This window comes from Vanacampus margaritifer, chromosome 1 (assembly GCF_051991255.1).
Source record: "Vanacampus margaritifer isolate UIUO_Vmar chromosome 1, RoL_Vmar_1.0, whole genome shotgun sequence".
Lineage (NCBI taxonomy): Eukaryota > Metazoa > Chordata > Actinopteri > Syngnathiformes > Syngnathidae > Vanacampus > Vanacampus margaritifer.
Window position 1 is genome coordinate 4206957 of NC_135432.1, and position 27088 is coordinate 4234044.

The 27088-nt window shown below is 39.4% G+C and overlaps 2 protein-coding genes across 3 annotated transcripts; both read left to right on the plus strand.

The window, feature by feature from the left end:
• The first annotated feature begins 70 nt into the window (after nt 1-70).
• On the plus strand, nt 71-16830 carry srms (src-related kinase lacking C-terminal regulatory tyrosine and N-terminal myristylation sites). 2 transcript variants are annotated; one of them, XR_013294397.1, is made up of 8 exons: nt 71-847; nt 1946-2067; nt 3684-3850; nt 5498-5645; nt 6877-7035; nt 8586-8767; nt 9970-10121; nt 14682-14830. XR_013294397.1 is itself a non-coding variant. In XM_077567748.1 (8 exons), exons 1-8 carry the CDS (start codon nt 474-476, stop codon nt 14879-14881), a joined length of 1509 nt encoding a protein of 502 aa, XP_077423874.1. In that variant the 5' UTR covers nt 73-473; the 3' UTR covers nt 14882-16830. The 2 variants fall into 2 exon arrangements, 1 of the variants encoding a protein (XP_077423874.1); XM_077567748.1 differs by having other exon boundaries at nt 73-847; nt 9965-10121; nt 14682-16830.
• A 138-nt stretch (nt 16831-16968) lies between these two features.
• ptk6b (PTK6 protein tyrosine kinase 6b) lies at nt 16969-25116 on the plus strand. The gene is made up of 8 exons (XM_077567734.1): nt 16969-18551; nt 18981-19099; nt 19202-19371; nt 20397-20556; nt 20659-20820; nt 21703-21884; nt 22945-23098; nt 23178-25116. Exons 1-8 carry the CDS (start codon nt 18160-18162, stop codon nt 23432-23434), a joined length of 1596 nt encoding a protein of 531 aa, XP_077423860.1. The 5' UTR covers nt 16969-18159; the 3' UTR covers nt 23435-25116.
• The last annotated feature ends 1972 nt before the right edge of the window (nt 25117-27088 follow it).

A 27088-nucleotide genomic window follows, 5' to 3' on the forward strand; every position in this document is an offset into this window, starting at 1 on the left:
CACTTTTTGTTACTCGTAAGTGCACGTGACGTCATGGCGAAAAGGGCCATTGCTCATTGTTTGTACTTTGTAGGGTGCGCGCTCACACGAGCCCGCGCACCTGTCAGGTGTCGCGCACGCGGGAGCCAAACAATACATACTTTAAAGAACGCGCGTTCACGCCGTTTTCCCCACGAGTTCACCTTCTTTCCGCCCGAATCGTGTCAGCAGGTCCAGAACCGAGCCCGAAGCCGCCACCTCGGATGTCTTCCGCCGCTTCCGCATTCCCGCGGCGGCGGCCCGCGTCCATGCGCCCAACAGGGACAAAAACCGGTTGGTCCGGCTTATCTGGAGCCTACCGCTGCTCGCCCGGAACAATGCTTCATCGCGGCCGCGCAGGAGAGCAGCACCGCGGCGCGGCTGCTTCCGTGCTGCTTCTGGGCTGTGGCGGCTCGCGCTCGGCGCTCGTAGGACGCTTGTGAGAACCGGAGGTCATGGAGGGCTGCTGCCGCTCCTGCATGCCATGTTGCAGGCGCCTCTGGGACTGCATCTGGCCTGACTTCCGCTACCCCAGCGTGTCGAACCATGTGATCGCCAACCGGGCCGCGGAGGTCGCCGAGATCCGGACGGTGTCGGGCGACATCCGCGTGCCGTCGCCCAAGAAGAGGCCGGTCCAACTGTACGCCGCGCTCTTCGACTTCGAGGCCCGCAGTGAGGACGAGCTGACGGTCCGGGAGGGCGACAAGCTTTCCGTGCTGGAGCAGCGAGGCAACTACGTGCTGGCCAAGAAACTGACCGGGTCCCTGGATTCCGGACTCATCCCCGCCAGCTATGTGGCGGTTCTCCAGGACGAGTTCGCCAAACATAAGTGAGTTGGGGCGGTCTGATTTCGGGTCGGTTAACCTTGTCGACTTGCTTCACTTCAACGTGGGGGGCAGATTTTGTGGCTGATCTCAGGTCTGTTGTCAGCCTGCTTCGCACCTGCTCCATTGTGATCCATTTGGGTTAACACACAAGAACCAACATGAATCACACACAATCAATCAAAAACGGACACACATCTCTGGATAAAATATCAGCCTTGCTAGCTATGTTTGAGTAAAGTGAACATATTTGATTCTATGAACTACTGACAATATCAGTCAGTATTCCCAAAATAGTTAAAAAAAAAAGGGGGCGGGGGGGGGGGGGGTGTTTCTATTTGGTCTTTTATTTTCTTTCAAGCAAAATGTTTAACTCCCAAGTGGCACAAAACTTGCTGTTGACAGATCTGAGGCCTAAACAAAACAAAGGTTTCCATAGGTTAGTTACTTGTTAGCTGACGTGCACTGCTTGCACTAATAACATTGCTGGCATGTCATTTGCCCCCCCATACTGTAAATCAGAAATCATATTTTTGTTGAGCTGAACCGGTTTAACACTCAAAGAAGACTTCCATCTCTGTGGGCCGTGGCGTTAAAAATATAAATATTTCATATTCTGCTCTTTAACATTTCAATCTGGCATCATCCGTACACGATGCTGGTCCAAGTACACAGGTGAATATCCCAATTTTGTCCCATGTCATGCTTGACACAGATAACCACGACAAAAAAAAGTTAAATTTTTTAATGGAACAGTCGTTAATTGTTGTTAGTTTCATTGAAACCTGAGTGACATGCCCACGCTGATGACTGTACACAAAAACACACGCACCTGATTCCCAGGCAGAAGCAAACGATCCCACAGCCACCATGTTGAACTGAGCCGACCGACCAGTTTATTGTTTACGGTCTTCTTCTTGTGTTTGTATGTGTGGCTAAATGTCATTTCTTTATCTGCAACCTCCTCGCTCCACGCTAGCTCATGCTGTTGCGGATACGAGGAGTGAAAAAGGGACCACATTTTTGAAGAAATGAGATGCTGGTTATTTGTGGTCCATACTTAAGTTGACACTAATTAAAGTGGGCGTGCACCGTGTGTGTAGGTGGTACTATGGCAACATCAACCGCGTCAAAGCTGAGAAGCTGCTGTTGGCACCCCAAAACAAAGATGGCTGCTTCCTGGCGCGAATCAGCGAGAGTCACAGTGATGAGTACACCATCTCAGGTGCGTGTAACAAAGTTTGTGCATTCACTTGACAAAGAAAAAAAAAAAAACAACTCCTGTTTTTCTGACATTTTTGGGGGGAGCTTTGTTTTTTTGAGTATTTTTTTTATTATTTTCTTTTATTCTGAATATGTTTTTCTGTTTTACTGAATTTTTTTTTTCTGTCCAAAAAAATTCTGAAAAACAGGCTGAAAAAAACCCTGTAAAACAGAACAAAAAATTCAGAAAAACAGAACATTAAAAAAAAATAAAGCTCCCCCCAAAAATTAGTCAGTCAGGGTTTTTTTTTCAAGTGAATGCAATACGCTTCTGTAAAAATTATTTAGAAAAACAGAAAAATAATTATTTTATAAAACAGGGAAGAATTACTCAGAAAAACAGAAAAAAAATATTCAGAAAAACAGGAAAATATTTTCCATGTGTTTATTATTATTATTATTATTATTATTTTAGTTCTAATCTGACACCCCTTTCCCAAGAAAACAAGAATGGTCTTCCAAATCTATCTTCTTAAAATATAATTTTCCCCCTCATTTTCTCATTGTTTTAGTTATAGTATTATTGACTTTTCTTGAAAAAAAAACGAACTATTCTCATGATTATGATTTTTTTTTTGCACCATTTTCTCATGAAAACAAGGATTTAATTTTGTAAATATCCTGCACAATGCTATTAAAATTGTATTTTTTTCTTGAAATATTACAACTACTTTTTAATCCTCGTATTATTGACTTTTCTTGAAAAACATGACTATTCACGTTAGATTGTGATTTATTTTCTTTGTATTTTTGCTTCCTTTTTGTTGAGAAAAAAAAAGATTTTTGTTCCCTTTTTTGAAATGGTCCAACTTTATCTATACTATAAAATCCATTTTTCGCTCATTATTGACTTTTTTTTTAATGTATTAAATTATTCTCACAGGTTAACCAATCTAAGATAACACTTTATTTTTCTTGTAATTTTATTTAAAAAAAATAAAAAAATCCTTTGACTCAAAAAATGAATAAATATACTTTCATCAAAAAAAAAAAACTAAGAAAAACATACCTGACCGTATTGAGTTTTAGTGACGCAACCCATAATACAGCAAGGATGTGAAAGTCATTTTTGTGGTAGGCCACGTCGTAATTATGGCTTCCGTTATGTGTCGTTGTATGTTACCTGAAACTAAATAAATGTTAAATCTTCTAATCATATATACACAACAAATTGATGGATTACTAATTTTGAAATCCAAAGTCCAGAATAATAGTTTGTTCAAGTTACTGTTAAAGGGGTAAAAAAAAAAAAAACATGCTACATAAATTTCAATGTTATTATTTACAGTAATAGTAAATTTTGGTACAAATTTTGTCAAGGATCAGGGAAGTTGACACTCATACATAAAATGAAGTGGCGGGCCGGCCGGCCGGGGTTGGCCCCTGGGCCTTGCGTTTCACACCTTTGATATACAGAAAACTATCTATATATACCAAAACAGTTTTTTGGTGCACCATAGGAGTTTTCTATGCTCCCTCAGGGCTTTTATATATTTTGATGGATATTTAAAAACGACAACAAAAAAAAAATTCCTCCTATGTGGACATTTTTGGTGTCTCCTGGTGTGCCTCTTGCAGCTCGTAGCGAGGGGAAGGTGTTCCATTTCCGCATCCAGCGCTCCACCATCGGCGCCTATTTTGTGTCTGACAAGATCTCCTTCGGGACGCTGGGCGAGCTGGTCTCGTACTACCAGAAGAACCCTCGCAGTTTGGGCGTGCCGCTGGCGGAACCTTGTGTTCAGCAGGTAAAGCTTCATACAGTCGAATATTAATATGCATACATACTGTGAATGCTTAAATTTGGTTGAGCTGTTATCAGATGACCACGTACAGTAGCTCACTTGATCTCATCACTGATTTTTTTCTTTTAAATACAGTCCATTAAAGTACAACTTTTTTTTTCTTCAAAGATTACTTTTTGTTAAAATGCAACTTTATTCTTTAATGGTTTTGATTTTTTTTTCTTTAGAAAAAGAATGCAACATTTTGCCAAAACTTACTATTCTCTTAGGAATGTTTTTTTTTGTGTGTCATGAAGTACAACTCCTCACATTTAAACTTTTTTTTTAATCCACAATCTTTTCTCCCCAAAAACTCACATTTCAACTTTTTTTAAGCCACAATACAAAATAAAAAAAATGTAAAAAAAAAAAAATAATAAAATCATTCTTTTCTTGTACCATTTTTTTGGGGTGTTGTAACTTAAAAAAATATATACTTTTTTTCACAGAACTACATTTTTTTTAATCATAAAAATCAACAAAAACTATTCCAACATTTTTTTCATCAAATTACAAGACTATTTTTTTTTCACCAAAATTACGGAGCCCCTAAAGTGAAAAACATATTTAAAAAAAAATTATAATAATTCTCCCATCTTACTTTAGGGGCTTTGTATAAAATAAAATGTTTTATTGGGGGTGGCAAATCCAATTTAATATACTGTATGTATATTCCACATTTTTTCTTGAAAAAAAAATATGACTCATGATTTAATTTGTGTTTATTTCCTTTCATTTGTGTAAATTCCCATTTACATTTCAAACCTGATTATTTTTAGTTCTTTTTTTGGGGTACTCTTTGAAATATGGGAGGACAATGATGATAATAGTAACGCTAATATAATAAACATATCAGTGTTGGGCAGAACTTTTGACCCTCCAAAAATCATTACTTTTCAAGAGACCCCAAAACTGTACTTTTGTTCAATCATTATAACATTGCACTGTCAAAGGGAACAATCCATTTTCAACCATTTAAATTAGTCAATAATTTGTTAAAAAAAAATTATATATTTTTTTTAAATACCACCCACACATGTGGACTGACCGAAAATGTGAAATTTGCAAAATTTTGCCATAGGCTGTTCCAGCCTGACGCCAGTTATTTTGAAAATAAATATTACAACATAGCAATAATAATTTCACAGGATTAAAATGGTCTAATTTATTTCAATTTCCAAACCGTTTGATGTGTGCTTGCTAATGTTAACAAGAAAGCACAGTGTGACATTAATTTCGATGATTTTCTATGTTTGTGTTTTCTTTGTCCCCGTTGACAAAATGTTATTTAAGAGTTGATGGTCATTTATCATTTCAGTCCTTTGTCATTCATTTTCATACGAATCTTTGTGTTTACTTTCACATTGTGTTGACGTGTCAAATGTCAAACGCTTTCACTGTCGATCATGTTTGTGGCACACCAACAATAAAATAAAAAAATCTCGAAAAGTCGTCTGTCTCGTCTTCTTCATCAGCGGCATACAAACAAATGCTTTGTCGTCTCGCTTGTCCTCGTCAACAGCAGTGAGGGACACTCAAGCATGTCCTTGAGGGTTTCTTGAGAGAAGCGCGCGCATGTGGCGTGCACTTACCCGCTTGTGCTCTGTGCAGCGGGAGCTTTACGACATGGAGCCTTGGGAGAGGCCTCGCGAGGAGTTCAAGCTGCACCGCAAGTTGGGCGAAGGCCATTTTGGAGAAGTGTGGGAGGCCGCGTGGACCGCCCAGAACAAGCGAGTGGCCATTAAGATGCTCAAACAAGGTAGAACGCCGCACTTATTCACACTCGGCAAACAACCTTTGTTTACAATCTTACCTTGCGGGGGCGGAGCTTTGGCCGCTGTCTGCCCAAACAAAAACCGAATTGGCAGCATTAAGTTTTCAAAGTGGAAGTCAACCTTAAACATTTCTTGGCAATAATATGTTATATGTGACCTCACTAGTCTAAACATGACATTCTGATTAATATTGCATTTGTGGAATATGAGTTATGAAGCAAAATCCAGCTGTTTTTATCCATCTCAGGGCGGCGGCAATTTTGCCACTTGCTGTCGATTGAAGATGACATCAGTAGTCAGGTTTCCATCCAAATGTTTTGAAATTTAGATGCAAATTTTGTGAAAATGCGCCCGTTTCCATCCGCTCTTCTTTTGCGAATATGCGCCGCGAGATGACGTCGTAGTGGCGGAACTTTGGGACAATGAGGAGTTCCAGGTGGGAATGTTGGTTTTGACGGATTGAACGGACGTCGTTTGTCTTGTTGGCTTCCCTCCCGCTTGTAAGTGAAGTGTGTCGTTACATTGAGAGCTGATGTTAATAAAGCCATCTAAAATTGCATTTTTTTTTCTTTATTTAATTACAAAAAGAATCGTGTTTCTTCGTCTCCCCAAACATATCTTACTTTATCATCCGCCATTTATTGTGACTACAAACGTGCGTGTAGTATCGGTCAAAACGTGTGACGTAAATCCGGTCTTGTAGTCGCTTATTCGCAAAACCTGTTTCCATTTTCCTTTTTTCGATACGCTTCAAAAACCACCCCCGTCCAAGCGTAAAAACATTTTTGCGAATTTGGTGTCTTTTTTTGAATTTCTGGCGTTTCCATTCAGTTTCTTTTTCGCAATTATTAAAAATTTGAATAAAAATAGGTGGATGGAAACCCACCCAATGCTGATAAGGCAATGACCAATCACAGCTCACCTGTTTTCTGAAGCTCAGCTGTGATTGGTTGTTACATGAGACCTGAGAAACTGTGATGTCATCTTCACTTGACAGCAAGTGGCAAAATGGCCGCCCCCTGAGCTGGATAAAAACGGCTGGATTTTGCTTCATAACTCGTGTTAACACTAGTGAGGTCACATATAACATATTATTGTCAATAATTTTTTTTTAGGTTGACTTTAGAACATCTGTCTGTATTGTGTCTTTGAACCTGGTCTGGATCATATGAACAAGCGTTGACTGTCAAAATGTATCTTGTTGCTGATTGTCAGAGGACACCAAACAGGACGAGTTTGTGAAGGAGGTTCAGGCGCTGAAGAGTCTCCACCATCCCAAGCTGATCCAGCTGCTGGCCATGTGCTCCCGAGGAGAACCCGTCTACATCGTCACCGAGCTGATGAGCAAAGGAAGCCTCAAGTCGTACCTGGCCTGTAAGTACACCCATAGGAAGAAAAAAAAAAAAAAAAGTCGTTCCAGCGTTCAGCATTCATTTTGCTCCTTCGCGCCTTTCTGGCCACTCAAGTCACAAACAAGCAAATTGACAAATAGGAAATATAAATGTTCAATTCAAATGATCAATAAAATAATGAACGAGAGAAGGTTGAATCGACTAATGTGTTGTCATCAGGTTATATTAGTTTTGGATTTGTTATTCTAGTTGGTTTATATTACGGGTGCGCGCTGACAGCAGGTGCTGTATTAGTATCGGGCTCATTCTTAGAAGGTATCGGTTCATGCGCCAACAGCTGATTCTCTTGTGGTTATTTTACGATCAGAAATTAGAGGGGAAAAAATCATTAATTTCAAGGAAACATGCTATATTGTGAATGGGATTTATAGGTCTTTCTTTAAAATTATTTGTCAGTTTTTTTTTAAATTTTGTTATTTAATTGAGTACTCATGCTGGTATCAGTATGAAAAAAAAATGGCATTGATTGAACATCTCTTATTTCATTTTACCTTTTTGTTTTGAATTTAATTTTAGTTTTCGGAGCAGGTTTGTTAATTAATTAGGTTTTATTTTCCAATTATGTTTTTATTTAGTTTAGTTTTGATAAATGTTGGGTATTAGTTCTCTATATTGTGTAAAAAGGTGAACTACATTTCCCAAGTGACTGTACAACATAATAATTCCAGTAATAATGAAAAAAAATAATACATTTACAACCCCCCCGAAAATTCATGAGCTTATTTGTGTATGGAATTAATGGACGGAGATTAAAGCGGAACGCGTTTTCACTATAATTGTAGTTCGGTTTAGTTTTTATAGAATGTAAATTGCAGTTTCAGTTGCTTTATTTCCTTAATGGGAATTTTAGTTTTTGTTATTTCATTAACTATGATAATAATAACCTTGGTTGTTGTCATAGTCAAAGAGAGTCGGTGTGTGGGCGGGGTTATGTAAATGAGCCACTTACTTACAATGAAGCAAAAATCTGAACACATTTTCAGAAATAGATAAATAAATTACTAGCTTGTTTATTTTCACACTTGATTGGTGGTTTAAAAGTCACTTTACTTTACGTCATTTGTCCCCTTTTAACTCTTTGACTGCCAGACGTTTTCAGAAAAGGGATGCCGTGGGTGCCAGCCGATTTTAAGCATTTTGACTGATCTTTCAAGGTCCATAGAAAATTATGTGTTTGGACTATGGAAACACACATACTGCCAAAACAAGATTGGACTCTCATCTTCCATCAGAAAAAAAAGTTTGTTTCTACCTTATTCCGTTTTTGAGTAATCAACAATAGAAAATGGTTAATTTCACCTGTTTTGAAAAAAAACGTCTTTTAACGTCTTTGGCACTCCCCCATAGGATTTTACGAAACGTTATTTAACGTTTTTGGCAGTCAAAGAGTTAAACATTGTTGATCAACATTGTCCTAACTTTGGCTTCAAAATGATCTCACATTTCATCACTGATTTCAGTACAGCGTCCAATGAAAACTGTGTGTGTGTGTGTGTGTGTGTGTGTGTGTAGCTGCTGAAGGCCAGGTGCTGACCTCAGCTCACCTGATCTACATGGGCAGTCAGGTGGCCGAGGGCATGGCCTACCTGGAAGACAGGAACATCGTCCACAGAGACTTGGCGGCGAGGAACATCCTGGTGGCGGAGGACCTGGTCTGCAAGGTGGCAGACTTCGGACTGGCTCGTATAATCAAGGTGTGTCCCTGTGTCACGCTACAGGTGTGCTTCCGTGTGTGTGTGAGACAAACACGGAATGTCAATTGACTCAAGGTGTAAAATTGAAAAAGATTTAATTTCTTGGTACAATCAACCCTCGTTTTTTTTCCCGTTTTTTTTTCGGTGTGCAAAATCTACCTACTCGTGTCTATATTGCATATTTTATTTGTTAAATGTTATGAGTCAGTTCTTTATTAATACCAATTGCTACTTTCCTATTAGCTACTAAGTTCAATTTCTGGCTCAGTGATACATGGATACTCTTATTTTATAAGTGCATATATCGCAAACAAGTCTTTACCTTAACTCATTCACTGCCATTGACGGCTATAGACGTCAAAAATTCATTTGAACTATTTCTATTAACAAGAGTATGAAAACCTAAAAAAAATATATATATATATTGTACATTTAGAACAGATATAAAATGTATGATTAATCGTGAGTTAACTATTGAAGTCATGTGATTAATTACAATTAAAATTTTTAATCGCCTGACGCAATTAAGAAAAAGAAAAGATTATTAAATATTAGGAGCGTCAGACGATCAAAAATTTTCATCGTAATTAATTGCATGACTTCACGAGTTAACTCACAATTAATCACACATTTTATATCCGTTCTTAATGTACAAAAAAAAATTCTAGTTTTTTTTATACTCTTGTTAACGAAAGTGGATTTTTTTTTAAACTAATAGAAATAGTTAAAATGAATATTTGACGTCTATAACCGTCAATGGCAGTGAATGAGTTAAGTTGGGCACTCAGTGTAACTTACTGTATGTACATTACCAGCTGATCAGCTGTTGACGTCGACCACTGCCATTAGCGATTCAAACCTATTTCGGCTTTATCTTAAAAAATTTGCCACTCTCAGTTTAAGTTTACTATCAAACTAAATGTGAAAAAAGAGAATTATACATGAATTCAAAACAACCACTTGCTTAAGCCGTAGTCTGCTAGCTTAATGCTAACGTTTAGCATCTCTGTGGCAGTGTTATAACCCTTTAAATGGTGGACATTTGAACATAGTGCAGAAGCACATGTAGACAAACAATATATAAGTACTCTGTCATATATTATTTATCCTCTGCGAAGAACAAGTCCAAACACAGTGTCTGCCCAGTTCTGACATCGGAGTCTTTCTCGGAATGTTGACTCCTGCTGCCTTTTCCAGGACAGCGTGTACACGGCCAGCCGGACCACCAAGATACCCGTGCGGTGGACGGCACCCGAGGCCGCCATTCACCAGAAGTTCTCCGTCAAGTCTGACGTGTGGTCCTTTGGCGTTCTGCTCTACGAGATGATGTCGCGCGGGAAAATGCCCTACGAAGGTAGCGTTTTTGAGATTCGGGGATTTTTTATTTATTTTTTATTTTTTCTGTAAAAAAATTTTTTTTTTAAATACATATACATATATATATACATATACACATATATATATATATACGTTTTTTTTTGTATGTGGGTGAGTATGTGTATGTGCGTGTGTGTGTGTGTGTGCGTGCGTGCGTGTGAGCGTGTGTGTATTCATCAGTTCACCTAAAGCCCATTAAAAAAAAAAATCCCATACTAATAATATAATATAATAATAAATTGCCAAATGCAGAAACATCAATGTAAGTTATCACGATGTAGTGGCTCTCGCTAACAGACAGAATTAAGTAACCGGAATTAGGTTAAAAAATTCTATATACGTAGACCATGTTTCTATAAATTTTGATATTTGGTTTTTATTTGAGGCAGATATTTTTTCCATTAAAATGTGATTTATGAGGAGGTTAGACCATTGGTCGATATTCAGAGTTTGTTTATTTTTCCAGTTAACAAGAATTGTTTTTTTAGCGATAGTAAGGGCTACAAGTGTAGATTGAAATTGTTTATGTGGTAAGTCAGTTGTTGTTAGGTCACCTAGCAAACACAAGTTTGGAGATAAAGGTATCCTACAGTCCAAAATAGCGGAAAGTTTTTCTAAGACTTTAGTCCAGAAATACATAGCCGGAGTACATAACCATAAAGCATGAACATAAGTGTCTGTAGTGTTTTGTAAACATTGGAGACAAATGTCGGAGTCTGAGAGTCCCATTTTCTTCATCATATATTGAGTAATGTATGTTCTGTGAATAATTTTATATTGGATAAGTTGTAAATTTGTGTGTTTTGTCATTTTAAATGCATTTTCACAAACTTGAATCCAAAAGTCAGGTTCCGGTGCTATAGACAAGTCTGTCTGCCATTTCGAGATGGGTAAAGACATTTTATCAGTATATGAAAGTAACTTATATATTTTTGAAAGTTTTTTTGTTGTTGTCGGAGAAAGCTTGTTAATATCTTTAGCTAAAACAGGCGGTTGGAGCGTACCCCGAAGTGTTGGAATTTTTTTCTTTATCATATTTTTAACTTGTAGATAATGTAAAAAATTTCCGTTTTTTATATTGTATTTTTGGAGCAAGGATGTATATGATATAAACATATTATCTGAGAAGAGATGGTGGAGATGTGTAATTCCTTTCTGCTCCCACACAGCTAAATGAAACGGTTGGTTGTTAAGTTGAAAGTCGGGGTTATGCCATAGGGGAGAAAGTCCACAGGGCTCCACTTGGGCTTTTGTCAATTCTAGTGCCTTCCACCAGGCAGTCATGGTGGCGGAAATCATTGGGTTTTTAAAACAATTATGACGCTTAATCGATGTTGTAATAAAGAGTAAATCTCGAAGTCTGAGGTTATTACAATCCTTCTGTTCTAGTTCCAACCAACAGTTAGTGTCTCTGTTGGGTTGTGCCCATAGAACGATATATTGTAGCTGGTTAGCTATATAGTAGTACATAAAATTTGGTGCCTCTAGACTACCTTTGGATTTGCTTTTCTGAAGAGTAGATAGACTAATCTTTGCTTTTTTTTTATTCCAGTAAAATTTTGTTACGGCCGAGTCCAACAACTGGAACCATTTAGCCGTAGGTTTAAATGGAATCATTGAGAAAAAATAGTTTATTTTAGGTAAAACTTTCATTTTAATGGTGGCTATTCGTCCTATTAGAGAAATAGGAAGATTATTCCAGCGCTCCAAGTCACTATAAATGTTATCCAGAAGTGGAGAAAAGTTTAAATGAATTAAATCAGTTAATTTAGGTGAGATTTTTATGCCTAAGTATTTTGAATTACCTATAGGAAATGAGTAGTGTGGGTCCTGGCTTGCAGGGTTCCATGAATTTTCTGTAATAGGTAGAAGTGTTGATTTTGTCCAGTTAACAGAATAATCTGATAACTGTGAGAATTTAGTTATTAAATTAAATACTTCCCCTAGCGAAGTAGCCGGCTTTTCTAAATAAAGTAAGATGTCATCGGCATATAGATTAATTTTATGTTCTGTTACCCCAGAGTGAATTCCTTGAATCCTTCTTTCCTGGCGTATGGCTAATGCAAGTGGCTCAATAAATATTGCAAATAATAAAGGGGATAGTGGGCATCCCTGTCTTGTGTCTCTCTGTAAAGTAAAGCTCTGAGATATAATCCCATTAGTAGTAACTGTAGCTTTTGGAGAATCATATAATACTGATACCCAGTGGATAAATGATTTCCCAAAGCCAAATTTATTTAAAACAGCAAAGAGGAAGGACCAGTTAACTTTGTCGAAAGCTTTTTCTGCATCCAATGATATAATAACTGCCTTTTTATCATGCCGCTGTGACATGCTAATAAGGTTAAAGAGTCTCCTAATATTATTAGTAGAGTGCCGATCTTTAATAAAGCCTGTTTGGTCGCTATGAATAATTGTCGAGATTACTGTTTCTAGTCTAGATGTGAAAGCCTTAGTGATAATTTTAATATCAGTATTAATTAGTGAAATCGGACGGTAACTTGATGGAAGGGTGGGGTCTTTTTCTGGCTTTAATAAAAGTTTAATTGCTGCTGTATTCATGTGCGGGCGTATGTAACCATTAGTTTTAATTTCTGTTACTACTCTTAAGAATAGTGGAGCAAGCATTAACCAGAAGTGCTTAAAAAATATAGCCGGATAACCATCCGGGCCAGGTGCTTTGCCATTAGGCATACTATCTAGAGCACTGTACAACTCATTTATAGTAAGTGGCGCATCTAACATGTCTTTATATTCAGTAGTTAACTGAGGTATATTTAAGCTACTGAGGAATGCCTCAATATGCTCAGGGTTAGGCTTGTTAGTTTCTAAGCATAGGTTACGATAATAGTTATAAAAAATGTGATTAATTTCTTCTGGTGATTGTGTGCATTCACCAGTTGTCCCTTAATAGCCGTTATAAGAGACCTTTCCCGATTGCGTTGAAGTTGGTTTGCAAGAAATTTACCTGATTTGTTATTATATTCAAAGTTGTTATATCTCAATTGTTGTATTATAAATTCTGTCTTTTTAGTTAGCATATCGTCTAACTGTATTTTTGTATTTTGTAAGTCAGTCCATATTTGGTTATTTGGGTTTATTGCGTACTCATCCGTCAGTTGTTTAATTTTATCTTCCAAGTCTTTTTCTGATTTTTGATCCTGTTTCTTTTTATAAGATGAATATTCGGGGAATTTTACCGGCATACTAAACACACATCGATGAAATACCCTAGCTTGTGAAAATATAATTGGAGCAACAAAATAAGATGGATGTTATTAAATAATACATTTGCACATAATGTGTACTATTTTTCCATTTCAACAACACATGAGCTTGAGACCAGATTTATGTCATACAAATAGGAGTGTCAGGTGACTTAAAATTTTTGATCGTAATTAATTGCATGACTTCAATAGTTAACTCGTGATTAATCGCTAATTTTATAATTTTATATCTGTTTTAAATGTACAATAAAATGTACAATAATATAAGTTTTCATACTCTTGTTAACATAAAAGTTAAACTAATAGAAATATAGCTTTTATAACTTTTAATTTCATAATTCATAAAATTTTGTTAAAATTAAAAATATGTACTAATGTAAAGTATGATCTTGATTTGTGTTGGTCTTTTTTCTGCCACTAGATGGCATAGTTGCATTTGCAAGACACTGGTGACAGCTCAGTGCATTTTTCTTTACATATTATGAGCCATCTAATCTTTAACATGGAGTAACTTGTGAAATTCTGCCCATTTTTAAAATAGTAAAATACAACTTGACCCCATTCTCCACAAATATATGCATTATTATTACATTTATTACTGCTAAAATTTGATGTGGACGTGTCTGCTGCGTTGCAAGTGGAATTTCACCACTACAGGATTTACAAGTAAGGGGCGGTCATTAATCGTGCATTTTTAAAAAATGGTGGCGTTAAACTCAAAATTAACACACAAATGTTGACCCCCCTAATAATAAGTAAATAATAAATAAATAAAATAATTTCCTCTTGGGGGGCCTGGACATGCCGAAAAAATCAACTGTTTTGAAAATGTGCATATTTTAGGGGACCTCAATATGACCCCTGAAAACTCCGTCAGTCACGTCCTCTAAGTTTAGGAGAAACAAAAATGAGGCCCCAGCACCAGTTTGACCGGTCACCGTGAAGTCTTGATTCTTGTCTATCAAAATGGGACGTACAAAAAAGTCTCAAGGTGAATGAAACTAAACAGGAAGTCAGCCATTTTGGGCCAATTCCAAGCTTGTGTTCAAGGGCTGTGATTTTTAGTGTGTTATTTGGACTCCCTCTAGTGGTTAACTTTATGTCACAATGGCTTTAACTTTGTTTTTTTTAACAGTACATTTTACATACAAAGTAGAATTCAGCTGTATTTAACTTTTATGCAAAATGGTTTATTTAGGTTTAGTGTTTTACAATACAATACAATTTATTTAAGTTCATTTTCAAAGTCTTAAAATGCTTACTGAGCCAACGTCTCACGAGATTCTCCCCTTCCTTATCTGACCTTTCAGGCAAAAACAACAAGCAGGTGTTGGACCTGCTGTCGTCTGGCGCTCGCCTGGCGTGTCCGAGCAGATGCCCTCACAACATCTACCGCATCATGATGGACTGCTGGGCGGCCGAGCCTTCCAAGAGGCCTTCCTTCCACGCTTTGCACAGCCAGCTGGACTCCATTTACGCTCGGATCTACTTCAAGACCATCGAGGTGTGATCGTGTGGCGGCGGCGACGACGACATCGCCGCTGTAGATGCTGGCAAGAACTGTCATAAAGGAAGCTGGGTTGGATTTTTTTTTTCCCCTGGCGATGACTTTCCTCAATGATGACTGCAGGCCACAAGGAGGCGCTGTGTGCAATAATGATGTGCTGGCTTGTGAGTAGCCACATTAGCGACCTGACATAAGCTAATCTTTTTGTCCCAATGAAACCTTCAGTCATGTTCCTAAAGGAAGACGGAACGTTGGTGATTCGTCAACGGAGAAGGGATACCCTTTTGGTCATTAGCTTTAGCATTAGCAACAAACTTGAGCCGCTAAAAGTTTTTAGGCTTGCATGGTTACTAAAGCACTGTGCATTGACTATGGGTGGGCAAAGTACGGCTCAGTTTCTTTCATTTTTTTAATCTGGCCCAAGGAAAATCTGTTGGGATGATTTACCTTTTTTTTGTCTCGCAAAAAATGCATTGATTTCTATTAAAAATATATATATATCAAAACCACAATTATAATTAGTAATTTATGCCCTTAAGATGTTTACAGTTGCCTATATTCAGTTTGAGATGTAAATATGCCACAAATTATGGTCCAAAAACATATAAAATGTCATTATTTGAAACTCATTTTAGGAAATTGCTCTTAACTCTTTCACTGCCGTTGACGACAACAGACGTCAAAAATTCATTTGAACTATTTATTTTAGTTTCACATTTTGTTCACTTTTGTTAACAAGAGTATGAAAACCTAAAAAAAAGGAATTGTACATTTAGAACAGATATACAATTTGTGATTAATCTTGAGTTAACTAGTGAAGTCATGTGATTAATTACAATTTCAAAAAAAAATTATCGCCTGATGCCGCTAATTAAAAAAAAGAAGAAGAAAAGATTATTAAAAATTAGGGGCGTCAGACGATTACATTTTTTAATTGTAATTAATCGCATGACTTCAATAGTTAACTCAAGAATAATCACAAATGTTATATCTGTTCTAAATGTACAATAAAAAAAGCCTAGGTTTTCATACTCTTGTTAACAAAAGTGGAAAAAAAATGTGAAACTAATAGAAATAATACAAATGAATTTTTGACGTCTATAGCCGTTAATGGCAGTGAATGAGTTAAAAATAAATCATTTACCGATGATTTGATTCCCATTTTTAACAGCCAAAAATACTCACGCGACTTTCTGCTAATCTTAACTTCTCCAAAACGTACACAAATGTTCAAAGAATTAACATCACATCACTTCGACATACAGTACTTACTTGAAAGCTGTTACCACTTTTGCGAAGAACCAGGGCTTTGGTGCCATCTTGTGGCATCTTAGGGCATTAAAGAAGGAACACAAAAGCTGCCATCGGTGAGTTTTTAGGCTAATAACTGAACATAGGTGCCACAGGGAAAACATGTAAATAGGTGATTTTATGCATGGTTTAATTGATGACATTCTTGGTGAATTATAATTTATTTATAAATGATAGGAGTAAAATCGAGAATGAATGCTATTATTACTGAAGTTTTTAAAAAATGTATTTGAAATCTTAGCTTATCAACTGGCCCATCCCATTTGTCCTTTTTCCAAACGAAGCGTCCCTTGAGCACCAAAGTTTGCCCATCCCTGGTCTCCCGCTTGACTGGTTAGCATAACTCACCGTAGCATAACTTCCCGCGCTCGACTGGCGTGGCCAAACACTTGCTAGCCGAGCACAAAGTATTACGTTGACTCAGTCTTCCAGCGGCCTCCGGAGGGGCCGCCATGTTTACACGGCCGTCGCCACGATGCGCACGGCCAAGTTTCTTTTGACAGGGTAAGATGCGACGCGATGCGAGACAACAATGCAACTTTGCTAACTTTTGTGACCTTTACAATCTTGAGCCATAACAAAATGTCAATGGTGTGATGTGTTATCACAAACAATAAAGTCTTTTCACTCTTTCACTGTGACATACATTTTACGTGCTATTTTTAGTACAAGCTGTTACAGGAAGCCGCTGTGATTTTGAAAAGAGAAGATTCGTCATTTAGAGGATGGAATGTTCTGTTGAGTAATAAGTCGGACTTTGGAACACTTTTCTTACTCATACTTTTGTTGTTCTATATTCATATGTTGACTTTTCAATGTTTGCATTTCTTTGAGTAATTTGGTTTTAGGTCTCATTCGTCCTATTATGTCCCGTGACGCTCCATTGTGTTCTTTTTGTCTACACAGGTGTCAAACCCGAGGCCCGGGGGTCAGATCTGGCCTGCGGAAGCAAATTTTCTGCGTCAACTTCCATGATTGTTGCTCAAATCTCTACCAAAATCTCGAAATAACAATAACAGATATTGATAACTATTTTCATTGTAACCCCCCTTTTTTATAGTCATTTGAACAATAGTTTAGCAAACTACAGTATTATCCTTGACGTCTGATTTCAGAAGTAGTTATTCTTATATGTAATATAAGAAGATTAATCATTTGTATGGTTTCATAATCATAATGGCCCTCTGCGGTAAATCGTAAAAATATTGTAGCCTGTGACAAAACTGAATTTCACACCCCTGAAGCCCTATTATATCCCATAATGATCCTTTTTTATTTCTTCATGTCCCGTAATGTCCAATTTTGCCCGAAGGTGTCCCGTAATGCCCCTATTGTGTTTCATGTTGATATTGTGCCATAGTCTCCGATAATTTCCAACCTCCACTGTCACAATTCTCCTCAAAGGTCTCATCAGGTCCCCTCGTATATCATTTTTTGTGTCTCATCATGTCCAATCATGAATCCATTCTTGCCCAATTTTGTCCCAGCGTGTCATTTTGTCCCCTAGTGGACATTATGGCATCTTATCCTGTCCCCCATTATGTCCCATTTTGATTTATTTGTTCAAAAGGGGACATTAATGGACATATCAATAGTTACGAAAAATAGTATTACAGTCATAAGGCTTACTTCCATATAGAGACTGTCCGATGTTGTGTCTCAGCACGCCCCCTACGCTGTCACATGATAATCCCATCATGCTCAAGTTCATCCCAGAATGTCCCATGACGTCCACTTTGTCCCCTAGTGTCCCATTTGTCCCACCATTCCGCCTCCTATTTCCCATCATTTCAGATCGTGTGCCTTTATGTCGCATTTTGTCTGGTAACGTGTTGGTTTGGCCTCCCGTATGATGACCTAGATTGCACAAGGAACTCGAGTCTTCACGGCACACGCTGCTCGAGTCCCCAAGCAACATTCTCAGAAATCCAGTGGCCTCGCTACCGGTCCAACAGGTGCTGCCAAGCATTATGATCAAGGGGCGGCTACTTCTTTGCCACTCAGTCATGGATGAATGCCTGCGCAGTGCATGCCCGGCTCTGTGGCAGAAGCTCTATGGGGACAAAAAGACAAAAGTGGACGATGGCATGATAGCCCCCAACCCGGAACTGCTATCACAACCTCAACAAGGGCCACCGGCCAACGAGGAGGAGAACGGAAGCACGTATGAGGCTATATGGGACTTTCAAGGCCGGAACCCAAATGAGATGACGTTCCAGAAGGGAGACCAGTTCAAGGTCCAGAGCCGTAGCGACGACTGGTGGACCGTGTCCAGGCTGGACCAGACCGGAAGCAGACTTAACAGCGGCGTCGTGCCCGGAAACTACCTGCAGAAAACTGAGACCAGTACGCAGGTGGAACCGTGAGTTTACAGTACAACACTTTCTTATTAACATTACTCTATATACACTGTGTTATTAAGTGTTACCTAATTATTATGCAAATGATGTTTTTCTCTGATTTTTATAAATAATCTATGCAAATGAAACTGACACAATTTCAAGTCAACTGTTGGAGAATAATTTGAATGTTTTTTTTTTTTTTTTTATAAACAAACCTCCCTATGATAGCATAGCATTACTTTATTTTTTTCCTCAAAATTAAAACATTCCCAATTATTATGCACGGCAGTATTTCAAGACATTTGTCGTTTGCAAAGAGCTGAAAATAATCATTTGTTAAATTCGCAGCATTAGGAAGTTGAATTTGCTGAAATGAAAAGCTATTCGTCAAGTAACATCAAACGTCTGGGGTCACAAATTCTCACTGTGTGTACGTGTGCGCTTGTCAGATGGAATTTTGGGACCATGAACCGTTCCGACGCCCAAAGTTTCCTCATGGCACCGGGAAACAGACCGGGAGCGTTCCTCGTCCGAACCAGTGAGAACCATGTTGGTTATGTCCTCTCAGGCAAGAAGACCACGTCATGGCACCAGTTGGTCAAAATCGATATCCTTCACCTCATTTGTAAAGGAAGCCCGTCTGCGTGTGTGTGCACGTGCCTGTCTGCAGTGCGTTCCAGCTGTCGGGTGAAACACTTCAAGATCTCTCAAACGTCCGAAGGGCTCTTCGTCCTGGATAGCTTCCAGCAGTTTACATCGCTGAGCCACTTGGTGGCGCACTACTGCAACAACCGCCTCCGTCTCAGCAACGAGGACACGTTGGGCGAGCCATGCAGGCCGGTAAGTCGCTCGGACCTGCATGATTGCACACGCGCGTTCATATTTTAATGGGAAGATAATTTCAGTCAAAGCAGACGAGAAGGGGGGGGGGGGTGAGAGAGGAGGGGGGGGGGGGGGGTTAGGGGGAGAGAAAGACAGAGAAAGGGGGGAGGGGGGAGATAGTTAGGGGCAGAGTTAGGGAGAGGGGGGGAGGGGAGAGGGAAGGGGAGAGGGGGGAAAGAGTAAGTTAGGGGTGAGTTAGGGGGAGAGAGAGAGGGCGGGGAGAAGAGAAGAGGGAGGGGAGAGAGAGTTAGGGGGAGAAAAAGACAGAGACAGGGGGAGGAGGAGATAGTTAGGGAGAGAGAGGGGCGAGAGGGAAGAGTAAGTTAGGGGTGAGTTAAGGGGAGAGAGAGAGAGAGATAGGGGAGAAAAAGAGAGAGAGGGAGGGAGAGTTAGGGGGAGAGTAAGGGAGGGGGAGAGGTAGAGGGGGGAAGAGGGGGGCGGGGGGAGTTATTGGGGGAGGGGAGAGCGAGTTAGGGGGAGAAAAAGCGAGAGGGGGAGAGGGGGAAAGAGAGGAGGAGGGAGAGAGTTGGGGAGAGAGGGAGGAAGAGGAGGGGTGGGGGTGAGGGAGACGTTAGGGGGAGAGAATAAAGAGTTAGGGGAGAGAAAGAGTTAGGGGAGGGAAAGGGGGGAGGAGGTGGAGGAGGAGAGGGTGGAAGAGAGAGAGTTAAGTGAAGAGTAAGGGGGAGAGAAAGAGAGAGAGTTAGAGGGGGGAGAGTTAGCGAGAGAGGGAGTGTGAGTTAGGGGGAGAGAGAGACAGCGAGAGTGTGAGGCAGGGGGAGGTTAGAGAGAGAGTGTGGGAGAGACGGAGCATGCTTAAAATTCAAAACATGTAAAAAACAGCTTTAATACTGCGCAGGGAAGTCCATTCATAAATCGGAGTTTACCTGCCTCACTAGTGTGTGTGTGTGTGTGTGTGTGTGTGTGTGTGTGCGTGTGTGTGTGTGTGTGCGTGTGTGTGTGTGTGTGTGTGTGTGTTTCTTCAGAAAGAACCCCTGTCAGAAGTCCACTTCCCAGATCACGAGTGGGAGCTACCCAAGGAGGAGTTCACCCTGGAGGACAAGTTGGGAAGCGGCTACTTTGCGGACGTCTACCGAGGATGCTGGAAGTCGCGCATTCGCGTGGCCGTCAAGATCATCAAGAATGGTATTCACGCTCCCGCCTTCACACTCCCGCCTTCAGGCTCCCGCCTTGGCCCACCCGCTCGCGAGTTCTGTGCAGTGACCGTCGCTTTCTGTTTGTCCTCAGACTCAGAGGTGAACCACTCGGAGTTCCAGAGGGAAGTGCAGATCCTGAAGCGCCTGCACCACCGCCACCTCATCTCGCTGTTCGCCGTCTGCACTGCCTCCACGCCATATTACATCATCACCGAGCTGATGGAGAAAGGAAGTCTGCTCAACCTGCTCAGAAGTAAATATGGTTGTTCTTTACCATTCGCAAAAAAGTTGAGTTGAAGAAAATTGACTCTCCTTGATGTTGAAGACATTTTCAAGACGAGGATGACTGAAAGTCTACGCAAACATATAAAACAAGCATGGCTAATCCTCTAAATGTTCATCAAACTTTGACATCATGGCAAATTTGATGGCATAGATTTTTTTGGGGGGGTTGTTATGAGAGACATTTTCATCCGGTTTAAAGTTGATAGGTTGCCATGTACTTTGGACTGGATTTCCCCACATTGTTTATTTAAAATAAAAATGGCCGACCGGTTCAATGTTATTATTGTGTTCTTGAGACTTTTCGGTCAAACCAGTGTTGCAAGCTAATTTTTTTTAAAAAACTTTCCAGTAGTTAATTTGACACTACGCTAGCTACTATTAGCATTTAGCATCTGACTTGCTACACCAAATTACTGTTAGCATTTCGCCATGTAGCATCATGACACTGCTCTGATGTTTTATGAATCACACTGTGATACAATTGGCTGCTGCCTAGATAGGACACGCCCTACTGCATCCAGGCCGTGATCTGACTTTTGTGAGGCGGCACTACCAATACCACTAACTAAACCTAACCAACATGATTGTTTTTATTTTCTGCAAAAGTGAAAAATATTCAGAATGTTCATCTCATTTGATCGGCAACAACCGATCATAATGCAGCCGGCAGAGAAAGCTACTTGAAAATATTAGCAGCTAACAGCTGACACGTTGCACTCACTATTGCTAGCTACAATTAGCATGTAGCATCTGACACATTACAATAAACTACCGCTAGAAGATTAGCATGTAGCATTCGCATCACGCCACAGTCTTAAACTGCTTTGGTTGTCTTTGCTTTTATGTTGAGGTCCCGAGGGCCAGCAGCAGGATATGATGTCACTGACGGACATGGCCGGCCAGGTGGCTGATGGGATGTCGTACCTGGAGGAGCACAATTTCGTGCACAGAGACTTGGCGGCCCGGAACGTCCTGGTGGGAGAAGACTACATCTGCAAAGTGGCCGATTTTGGACTGACCCAAGTCATCAAGGTGGGTGGCACTTATGCATGCAAATTGCAAATAGTTTATGTTACAACTGTTACAGGTTATTCCTATTTTGTTAAGGAAATCAAAGAACACTACCTTGGATATTCAAATAAAAAATAATCATGGCTAGCAGATGAGTCCGACGTTAGCTAACCCCAATTGCAGCTAGCCTTACTCGATTTGGAAGTAAAGGGCAGTAAAAAAAAAAGAAAAAAAAGTCATAGCTCACATTGCTTGAGCAAAAACAAGCCTAAATATTTTGCAGATGATTGCGATATACGCGGTGTTCTTCTGCCAGCGGCTCCGTGAAGTAACAAAGCTAATGTCTTGAGGCTAACTCTGATCGCAGCTAGCCTTAATAGATTCATATACACACTATGCTGAAGATTTTATCCATCAGAATAAAGAACTGACTTCATGTTTTTTTTTCTGGTGGAGGAAAATGGTTCTGTTTCTTTTTTTTTGGGGGGGGGGGGTGCGGGGCCCCTAATGGAGGCACATTAACTCATTCACTGCCAACGACAGCTATAGACGTCAAAAATTAATTTTAACTATTTCTATTCGTTAAACTTTTTTTTCATTTTTGATAACAAGAGTATGAAAACCTAGAAAATATTTTTTTTTGTTTATTTAGAACAGATATAAAATTTGTGATTAATCGTGAGTTAACTAGGGAAGTCATGCGATTAATTACGATTACAAATTGATGCCTGATGAATTTTTAATAATCTTTTCTTTCTTTTTTTAACAGAAATATATATATATTTTTAATAATCTTTTTTTATTTAAGAAAAGATTATTAAAAATTAGGGGCGTCAGGCGATTTCAATTTTTAATCATAATTAATCGCATGACTTCACTAGTTAACTCACAATTAATCACAATTTTTTTTATTTGTTCTAATATAATAAACAAAAAAGTCTAGGTTTTCATACTCTTGTTAACAAAAGTGGGAAAAAATGTTTAACTAATAGAAATAGTTCAAATAAATTTTTGATGTCTATAGCCATCAATGGCATAGAATGAGTTAAGGTGTCAGTTAATGGTGTTTTTGGCTGCCCAGGAGCCCATCTACTTTGCGTACCAGAAAGCCATCCCGCACAAATGGAGCGCGCCAGAGGCCATCAGCCAAAAGAAGTTCTCGGTCAAGTCGGACGTGTGGTCCTTTGGCATTCTGCTGTACGAGATGGTCACCTACGGAGGTGTGCCCTACCCAGGCGAGTTGCTAGCTGAGCTCAGCAAGGCGCGTGCGGGTCACTGGCATTTCCCCAGCTTGACGGGCGCTCTTCTTAGCAGGTCTGAGTGGGCAGGCGGCGGACAAGTTGGTCAGCACGAGCTACAGGATGCCGGCGCCTTCCGGTTGTCCGCCGTTCCTCTACGAAATCATGTGCAAATGCTGGAACGCCGATCCGGAACTAAGGCCCCACTTCTGGCAGCTGAAGGAGCAAATGTACAGCATTTACGATGGGAGCGTCAAATCCTTGGAAAATATTGACAAACAAGCACCGACAACAACACCTACAGCATCACCGACACCACCTACGGACAATTAAAGGGCTTCAATTAAACGGAAATGACTTTTGGCAAAAGACGCCTGATGCAGCCTAGAACAGGGATCGGAAGTTTAAAGGATGAAGGGGGGCACTATTTTTCATCAGCGCTACATGGAGGACAACATTTTTATTGAGCCAATGTAAATCACAGTATATTAATCTATTTTATTTTTCATAATATATTTCTCTGTGCATCTGTACAAGATCCAGCCTTCCACAAAGAAGGGTTTGAGCTAGCAAAAAAACAAAACACATACTCTTAATAGTTTTTTCTCTCCCAATGATATCACAGTGTTAAAGTGCTCAGCAAACGATGTCATCTGTTTTTTTGGGTTTGGTCATGTGACGACATTTTCAGTCTACAGCTAATGGCAAAATGGCCGCCCCCTGAGATGGATAAATACAGGATTGTTTTGCCGCATAATTCATATTCTACAAATGCAGTAATCAGTATGCTGTAGTTAGCCTAGTGGGGATGCATAGAACATAATTGTCAATATTTTTTTTTTAACTTCCTGTCAAAGAACTCATTTTGTGCATTCACCAAAATCCATTCATTCAAAATTTTACTGTTATTGAGGTACTCACGACTTGGTGAAAGGGCAACTAAGCCAGGTCTGACATCGAGTGGTGAAGGTTGATACTACAACTACTACTTCAGTGGATCCCCGCTAAAAATATCTGTGTATATATTGTTTTTTTCTGTGAAAAAAACAAAATAGACTTCCAATATCGACGCCTTTTTAAAAAAAAGCGCCTAAGTCACTTTTGCTGATTTTCAAGAAACGAAAAATTTAACCATTTGCATCATGAGGTGATTTAGGCATACAAAAAAATGCAAAAAAAATACATAAAAATGACTTAGGCAATTATTTTAAGACGGTGACAATAAGCATTTTCCACAAAGAAGAGGAGTTAGCTGTCTCAAAAAACAAACACAATATTTTTTTAAATATTGAAATTAATCCTTGAATAGGTGAATCTGCGGGTGCTGAATCGCAGCGAGTATGTGGGGTCCAGTCTAGTAGAAACAATTTTTTTGTGTGTGTGCGCGTGTAGTTGCCCTTCCCTGATGGCCTAGAGGCCAGTTAACATAATGTGACTTGGTGAGAGAAGCTGGTAACTCCAAAGCTGGTTGCCATCAATGGCAGGGCACTCACACTCAAACCTAAAGACAGAATCAATTAACATGAAATGATGTCTGATGACAGAAGTTGGAACCGGAGTAGAGGGAGGACTCAAAGTTAAGGTTGAAAGTAGATCAGCCATTAGTTTGCGCCAATTACAGTATCCCGTGAGCCACTTGTGACTTTTTATTTTATAATAAATGCATGAAGTATTATTTTGTTGTAGTTAGCCTTCGGGTTTGTGTATGAAATCGACTGCTGTTATGTCGAAAATAATATGTCGCTGGTCTGGTCAGACAATTTTATATTGGAACTTGGAAAGTTTTTTGCCGTTGCCTCTTCTTCTTTTGTGTTACGGATATTTATGAAAATGTATAATTGTATTTGTACTCACTATGTATGTTTTATTTTGAGTAACACGTGAAGTTATATTTATGTATTTGACCCGGATCATTTAAAAGTGAGGTTGAAAATAATGTAGCCCGGTCATGGTGAAATTATAAAGTACTTGCAATGCATTTTTGTTCAAAATAAAAACTGAGGACCTAAAATTTTTATCACTTTTTTTTTTTTTGCTCGCCCTTTTCAGTCCAGGAAGCGAAAGTATTCTACCTGCTTTTTTTTTTTGCTTTTTGAAAAAACAGCTAAACTGGAGCTCAATGAATGCTAAATGATGATATGCGCAACACCTCCGTGTATTTAACGCACCCGCGTGGGCATGTACAGACACGCACACGCATCACTGGGGCAACAGCGGCAGTGAAATTCTCTGAATGTAATTAAGCGCAGTTTACTCATCCAAACAGCAAACACACTTATCTATTACCATAGAAACATCCACACGAGGAATGTAAAGCTACTACTACGACGCTAAGTCACACCACAAATACAGTGATTGTGTAGCTTTTGTTGGGGGCAAAAAAAATCAATAAATCAGGCTTGGGATATACATCAATTTTACAAGCCTCTCCATCCTTAAAGGTTGTTTGCGATTGGAATTGAGCATCAGAAATGCCAGGAGATGTTTGACTACTACAAATCTGACTAATTCCATCTTGTGTCATTTGTTCTTTAGGGAACAGTCATAATAAACTCGTGAAAACTCTCTTTTGTTTATGCTCGCATTTTAAATGAGCGGACCTCCGAGATTGTACACAAGATTCTCTCAAATATTGTTCACCAATCTGTCTAAATCTGTGTTAGTGAGCACAAAATAATCCATTCAGCTCACATGTTGAGGCAATTTGCATGTTGACTGCAAGCATGTCTACAAGAGCCGTTGCCTGTGAATTGATTGTTCATTTCGGTACCATAAGCCTAATCATCTCAGTCGATTTGCATTTTTTAAAAAATGTGTAACAGCACAATTACAGCAAAAGTATATATAGCACAAAACACACAGTTGAACTATTTTCAATTATTTTGTAGTATTGTTAACTGACGCCCGTCCACACGAAAGCCAGTTTTAAAGTATCCTCACAAGTTTCTTACCGTTTAGGCAGTTCGTCCACACGATGGCGCGGTTTCGGAGCTTGAAACCGATCACTTTTGAAAGCGGGCTCCAGAGTGGAAAGATTTCAAAACGCGCCCCGTACGCGTCCGTCTGGACGCCATATGCAGGCTACTCCTCCGGTGATGACGTAACGGTCGCAGCTCGATGACGACGCATTGTCGCAGTTTGATGACGTATGCGCCAATTCTCGCGTAACTGCGCGTGAACCGTCGGTCTGTCAACAACAATGGCGGATAGCCGCGTCGTAGTCGTTTTGCGCAGCCTCTTGAGCTTGCTTATGCTTTTGCAGCAAAATATTTTTGCTTCTTTATTTTTACGTTCAACAAGCGGCGTTGTACTTGAAACACCCGGCATCGTCACTTCTCCTGTGTTTGTCTTTTTCATGTTGTTTTGATACATGCAAAGCCATGTTTGTTCTGTAGATTGCAATAAAGTTAGGAGAAAAAAAGTGTTTGTCTTTTTCGCTGATTCTTCTTCTACGCTTTCTGTTAACTCCCTGTGGCTGCGCTACAGCGCCATTTCAGACTTGCCGTATACATTACAGACGTTAAAGGTCCTCAGTGTCGTCTTTTGCAAGTCTTGAAATGCTTCTGTGTGTACGAGATTTGTTTGAGGAACGAAACCGGCTTTGCTTCAGTCTGGACGGGGCCTGAAAGCGTCTTGAACGCTCGCTGTCGTTCACATTCATTTTGTGTTGATCAGGGGCAGACAAAAACAAGTTTGACTTATTTTGTCACCTTTCATTTCTTTTACATTACTTTGAATTTGAATATTGGCTTATATTGTCTTTTTTTCTTTTACAAATGAATGAAATTATTATTTTTATTTAAAATTGTCCAAATCCTCAGGATTGTCAACAGATTTCTATATTCTCCAATTTCTAGAGCCTCCATGATATCAACATGTTTCCCTATTTTCTGGCATATTACAGCCCAAACAAGTAACTGAATACTAATGAATTAGTTTGAGAATTTTCTGCACCATCAATCTGAAATAATTTCCTCTTTTTTTAGA